The sequence below is a fragment of the Fulmarus glacialis genome, unplaced genomic scaffold (genome assembly GCF_000690835.1).
Source record: "Fulmarus glacialis isolate BGI_N327 unplaced genomic scaffold, ASM69083v1 scaffold38228, whole genome shotgun sequence".
Classification (NCBI taxonomy): Eukaryota; Metazoa; Chordata; class Aves; order Procellariiformes; family Procellariidae; genus Fulmarus; species Fulmarus glacialis.
In genome coordinates, this window is record NW_009226980.1 from 2,091 (window position 1) to 8,809 (window position 6,719).

General features: G+C 45.8%; 1 protein-coding gene across 1 annotated transcript in view; it reads left to right on the top strand.

The window, feature by feature from the left end:
- The first annotated feature begins 2,286 nt into the window (after positions 1–2,286).
- ACSF2 (acyl-CoA synthetase family member 2) overlaps positions 2,287–6,719 on the top strand; it is a 31,649-nt gene continuing 27,216 nt past the window's right edge. The window contains exons 1-3 of the mRNA XM_009582991.1: positions 2,287–2,439; positions 3,829–3,957; positions 4,996–5,049. Of these exons, the coding sequence (XP_009581286.1) occupies positions 3,889–3,957; positions 4,996–5,049 (123 nt within the window). The 5' untranslated portion in view covers positions 2,287–2,439; positions 3,829–3,888. The remainder of the gene's footprint in view (positions 2,440–3,828; positions 3,958–4,995; positions 5,050–6,719) is intronic.

A 6,719-nucleotide genomic window follows, 5' to 3' on the forward strand; every position in this document is an offset into this window, starting at 1 on the left:
TGCTGGAATATCAGACCATTGGACCATTGGTCTTGTTTTATCTCCAGCATTACCAGATGCTTCATAGGAAAAGGTGGAGGGTGAATTACTTGTTTTCTGTAACAAAGATGAACAAAAAGATTATTTCTAAATCCTTTGGATCCTTTATGTGTAGAGTTTTCTTGATACCTTCTTTCAGATCAGATGTATATCATATATATATCAGATATATCAACTTGCTGTTTGCTATAGGCAGGAGGGAGACCGACCCTACATTATTTCCAGCTACTGATGATGCTACTGATAATGAATGTATCATGTATCTGCCTCATTCCTTCCGTTCTTGACCCTCAGTGCTTCCAACAGCCTGTTGTGTTTTATCCCACACCTTTCACTCTTACCATGGCCAGGAAATCAGTGATACAGAAATGCTGAAGCACATGAGAGTATCAGACCAGAATTCAGGGAGCTGAAACTAGATGACAGCTGTGAATTTTGCTTTCCTTAATGTATTTGAGAAAACCATGTGAGCGGGCACTTTAAGAGGAGTTAGTGACTCTGGGTTATGAGCATGAGATATCTTAGGTCCTAATTTCAAAGCTGCTGATGCTTTCATTTGAAGGTGTGAATGCTTGGGAACCTTTGAGAGCAACCTGCACGTGTTTTCACACCATGAGGGGAACCAGCAGTATTTTCGCAGTGTTTTGGAGTGCAGGGCTTTATAAAGACATCTTTCACTGCTCTTTGATGCTCTTTCATCCCCATGTTTGGGGGTAGGGAGGAAGCCATGAAGACTGGAGGTGGAACTGTCATTTGGCTCTGGCTTTGCACCTTCTTGCATTTAGTGTGAAAGTCTTGTTCCTGCGAGGTCGCTTAACCCTGACCTTCCTGTCATCTCCTAAGGCAGGAATGGAGGAGCTGAGAGCACAGAGGGAGGCAGGGAAGAAGTGAGGAGAGACAGAGAAAGCCGGGGGCTGCCAGGGGAGGAGGGCAGTGTGGCGGGGAGTGGCTGCTGGGGCAGAGAGGGGCTCGGAGCAGGAGGAGGTGGAGAGAGAAACCTGGGCAAGAACTGCAGCGCTCGGATGGTCAGGAGCTGTGGTTTGAGGGGAAGTCACTGCTTTTCCACTGATGATCAGACTTCAGTGAAAGCCTTAATGATTTTAAAATTATTTTCCCTACCGCCCTGCCCACATCTTCTCATTGCTGCCTCTCCTAACTATGTTCCCTCTCCAGCTTGGCCTCCAGCACAATGTCTCTGTGCTCCTCCCAAGGACGCTGTCATGCCATTGCTGCCCACATGCTGCTCTGCTGAAACATCTCCCTGCTCTCCTCCTTCCCTTGGGTCCTGTGTTTGCAGTGGGTGTAGTCTCCTCCACCCTGTGAGCCTGCTGTATTATTACCTCTGCACTTCTGCCACCTCATCTCGCTGGTAGCTCCTTGTTTTACTGATGCTGTCTTCAGTACCAAAAACTCTTTGCGATCTAGCTGGCAGAGATAGTAAAGCATGTACAGCCCGCTTGCTGTTGTATACACAGACCATTACTTTGCAAATGCCTCTCAGTTACAGCTCAACTTCTTTGAACTCTTCTAAACAGTTTTTATTCTGCAGGATTAGACTCTTCTCTGCAGACCGTTTTGGAGACTGATAAAATAACAGATCTCTGACTTTAATTTCAACTTTCTCTTTCTCAGCTGTCTGCTCTTTTCAGCAGAGAGAAGCCAGTCGGGGGAATTTCCCTATAAATTGTTCTGATTGTGTTCCTTCCAAGTTATTTGCACTATTTAATGTTGCAGAAAGACCAAACCCAGTTGCCATCTCTCAGCAAAGTCCATCATCTGTCCAGATATCCCAAAATGTCCAAGGTAGCTTTCACCCCAGGTGAATGACTGTAGGACTGGGCTGTGTCTCGTCTGCAGGGCTGGTGCAGGCTCCTTCCCCATCAGTGAGCAGGGTCCTGGTTTCCAGTGGAGGGATGGAGGCTCTGCCTGTGCTGCCTGCTGGTGTGGGCAGGTCCAGGTGGGTGCACTGGGGTTACCGAGGCCATCTGCTTGCCCAGTGCCCCCCCGGCTGCTGCACGCGCTTTCCCAGTGCTTTCGGAGGTCTTCCTGAAGGCAGCTGAAGTGGCTGCCTGTGGTTCTCACTGGTGTGGGGATGTGCGTCAAGTACTCCTGGTATGGTCGGCAGGTTGATAGTCCTTCCAGATGGGGAGAACTGTATTGATGGGTTATATTAAAAAATAGACTCTTCTCCTTTTCTTTCACAGTGCCCTGCTCGCAAGGATGCTCTCTGCCTCCCACAGGGTGACCAATAGCTATGTCCAGGGGACCTTAGACATTCCGCTTCTCACCAAAACCGTGGGCCAGTGCCTGGATGAGACTGTTGAGCGGTTTCCTGACCGCGACGCCTTGGTCTTCTGCCGGGATGGGGTTCGGAAGACGTTTGCTCAGTTCAAAGAAGAGGTGAGTGCCTGGTTTGCCCCTCGGAGAGGCCAGGTGGGTGGATAATGGCAGCAGCAGGCATGATGGAGAAATGGAAAATGATTTCATCGCTCAGCTCAGGGATGGGGTTTGTTGTACACAGATCTTCATCCTGGCCCTGAGCAGAGGGTGATAGCACCTCCCTAGCATACACCAATGGCTGCGTGCTGCCTTTGTCCTCCTTAGAGTCTTGAGATCAAAGAGAGAAGGAGGAGTATGTAAAATGCTTGCTGAATATTCCAGAATGAACTTTCATACTTAAAAATTATCTCCCCTATCTGATGTGTTACGGGCTGAGTCATGGTGTTTTTCTCAACTGGAGTAGGCTCCAGCTCTTGTATTAGTTGCTCTGCTCTGACTCTCAGAGGTCCTGAGTGTGTAGAGGTTTCTAGTCCAAGCACAAAGGCAAAGTCAAGGACTAGGTCTCAATATCATGTGCAAAAATGTGTGTGGGTGTATCTATGCATGTGTATGTATGTGTGCATATTACATATAAATATATGTTTATATGTATTCTGAATGGAGGGGCAGTATTTCAAGGCTAACTACCTGGAAAGTTTCTATTAAATGTATGATATGATCTTGGATAGGAAGAATTGTTTGGGTTTTTTTTTTTAGATTTACTAGTGTTTTGGTTACATCCATTCAGGTAAACAAGATTAGCTGTGTTCACCCTAATTTTAAAAAGTAGGCTGTAATTCAGAACTAAATCAGCTGTTCCTCAAATTCCTATCTCCTACAAGGTAGATTTCATAAATTCATCTGAGAACATAACAAAGCTCTACAAACTTTCCTGAATACCTCAGAATATTTATACATACATCTGCACACCTGAAACACGCTTACCATCTTGCAAAATAAAGTAGTCATATTAATATAGTGGCTGAATGCAAGTTAATGAAGATAGGAACCCCAGATTGGTCAAAAATCACTTGATACAGTTTTCCTCACCTGAGTCCTTTTAGAAGGAAGTGGTATGCCAGAACAGAGGCAGATCCAACGGTGTAGATGGGCCCAGCAGCTTAGTCCTAAATTGAGTTGATGACGAGCTAGACACTAAATAGTCTTTGGGCAAGAATTAATTTGCAACTATTTGTACATAATTGCCTATTTGGGTTTCCTTCCTGCTTTGTCGTATTGTTCCACGCTTGTTATTTTTATGCTTTCAGTCAACCTGCTAAGCAGGGGCTGGTCTGTGCTCTGTGACTCAGAAGATGACTGTGACTCTGTGACTCTGCTGCAGCAGAGGTACATTCTGTCTGATTTCAGTTGTGAAGGTGATGCTTCTTCCCCAGAAAGCAGTTCCTGGAGACAGATATCCCCCACTGCATCCTGTGTGTGATCCTCAGGCTCTTGTCCTGTATTTTACAGGTGGACCAGGCAGCAGCTGGGCTTCTGGCTCTTGGCCTGAAGAAGGGAGACCGACTAGGAATGTGGGGTCCCAATAAATACGAGTGGGTTCTCATGCAGTTTGCAACTGCCCAGGCAGGAATCATCCTGGTAAGGAGTTTGCTGTGTCTGGATTTTTAGCAGTCTGTTGGAAAAGGAAATGGAGACAAAGAAGCAATAGGAGATACTGGAGAGTAAAGCTTGTTGTCTGTTTTTTCCATGCTCTTACTCTGCATGTTGGCTATAACTGAATCCAGTATTTAAACAAGATCTGTGCAACCCTCTGCGTCTTTGTCCACTAGGTAGTAAAGGAGACTGCAGAAGAAGGAGCAGCAAGAAATGGACTGCTGTGAACTAGCTTGCAGCAGCTGATGATAGATGGAGACATGCTTTTGCCTATAGTACCATTTTTATTTAACATGCTGCTGTCCTAAAGTTACCAGTTATTTAGATCCCTCCTAAGTAGGACCTGTATTGCTTCATGGTGCAAATGCTCACTTAAAAATGTAGTCCAAGTTGCATATCCTGAAAAGCCAGTTTTCATTTGAGAGTATGACCTGGCACATTCACCAAAATCCGTCTTATTTATACAGTGCACCATAGTAAGGACTGCACTGTACCTTCTGGTCTGTTTTCTTTATCATGGTTCATACCGGTGTCATCCCAGTAACAGGGTGGATGAGCATGAGTCAGTATGAACCTGATGTGAACTCAACTCCAATGGCCAATACTGCTTCTGTGGAGAGTTGGACAGGAGAAAGCTGGTATTTTCATGGCTGTCTGTTAAGAAACCTGACTTGCTCTTAAGTTTTGAGTCTTCAGTTCAGTGGATTGAATGTCTGCCTGGGAGACAGGTCTGGTTTCGGTTCCTGAAACTCTGTTTTGACTATCTGACCTCACATAAATCTCTCTTCTTTTCTGATTGTTTTCATTCATGCAAATACAAGATTCAACTAATTTTTATGGTGAAAATAAAAATACAGTGAAATCCCTGTAGTGGGGAGCTTTTAGTTCTGCGTGTTGGAGAGGAGGAGAGGCTTTGAGTGTGGCTTGTCCGTGGGAGAACTTTTCTGTTGGAATATGTGTTAGGGGAGAGGGTTTTCAAGGCAAGGGTAACTCTGATCAACCTTCTTGTTTCTCCCTCTTAAGGTATCTGTGAATCCAGCCTACCAGGCCCTTGAGCTGGAGTTTGTCATCAGGAAGGTTTGTATGGCACTTGTTGGTAATACTAATTTATTCATTATGAGAATGCATACAAGCAGCCGCCTGTTAAAGGGGATAGTGGGGACACAGTCCAGATGAGCTTCTGGTTAAGCACTCGGGCATATCAGGGAGAGCTGGCCGGAGAGCAGGGCTGGTGGTGGCCGTGTAGAGGGAACACCACCACACAGTGACCAAGGGGATGGAGCTGCAGTTAAGTGGTTGTTTCTGTTCCCTTTGGCTGCCACCCTGTCCGTTTGATGGAGACTTCTGCATACTTCTCATCCCTCTCTCTCTGCTAACAACCATGCACTGCCAATATTACACCAATAATAACCATACCAGCCAGCAGTCGTTTACTAGGGAATGAGGAAAACAAAGCAAGACTAAATATCTGACCCAGGGACTGTTCTACCTAAGAAGCTGGCAGCCAGGACAGCAGAGACTATGTAGTAGCAGAGCGTGGCTGCAATCTCTAGAGGCAACATCTGTCTTAAATCAGTTCTGACTTTCTTACACTCACACTCCAGCCTGCCTGGGAGGGAGAGCACAGTGCAGCTGTCCTGCCTGACTTGGTGCCATCCTGCCTGTCTACTGCTTGGGGCAAAAATCACCATCTGGGATTTTAACCTTAAAAGTAAAAAGGAGGAAGGCTCAGAAAGGGCCAGCCTGCTTGGTAGCTTGTTTTCTCCTTCCCAGATGTGTCCTAGGCCTTGCTGGCCTTGAATTTAACCTGGTTTAAGTCCTAGTTATTGCCACTGCTTGACATCTTTCTGCTTTCTGGTTGTGGCTGCCTCAGCTACCCTCGTATACCTGCCTGGGTTTGAGTTTGCAATGTGCAGAGCACTGATCAGTTTAAACTGTTCTGGCTCCTTAGCTCCAGTAACGAGGAATCTGGGCTACTAAACATTTGACGACTAAAAATTAATCCTAGAATTAAGAAGCTAACTTGCTCATCTGTGGTTTTTTCAGCTTTAAATCAAAGGCTGATATTAGAAGAGGTGGAACCACATCTGGGTCTTCCCAGCACCATGCAAGTTCTGGCTTTACCTAGAAAGAAGTGGATAATTTCTAGCAACAAAGAGAGACTTCTCTTGCATCATAACTCTGTAATTTGGTTGCTGGGCTGCAATTTGAGTTCCCATTTCATCCTTCATTTAATCCTCTTACGGTAGCTGGTGTCACTCCTGTTTTCATGTGTTAAGATTGTACACAGAAGCATGTCTCTTCCAGTGTGGATGTCCTCCTGCTTCTCTCACCAGGTGGAAATGTGCATGTCAGTACTTCCCTTTTTCCTCAGTGACACTAGGCTTTTGTTTTCCTTTCCATCTCTTTGTGTCAGAGTCTGCTCTGATTTCCTCCTCCACTGTAAATGTGGAGTGTTGATGGGGTAAGAGCAGAAATGTGCTTCGGCTCCATTGGGGATTACTGCTGTCTCACCCTCTCAGGTTTGCTAGTGTTCCTAGCTTTTCCATGTACCTTTGGCACTGGGATCTCTGGTGTCCCTCAACCCCTAATTATTTGTTTGTCTTTGTTTATTTGCACACAAACCCCCTGAAGGCTTTAGGGCTTTGTCTGTTGGATCCTGTCAGCCTGTGCGGTCCCTTCCTTGCTCCATCAGGTTCCCTCCCTTTGGTATATACAGAAATACATGCTGAATAACCATTCCTCTG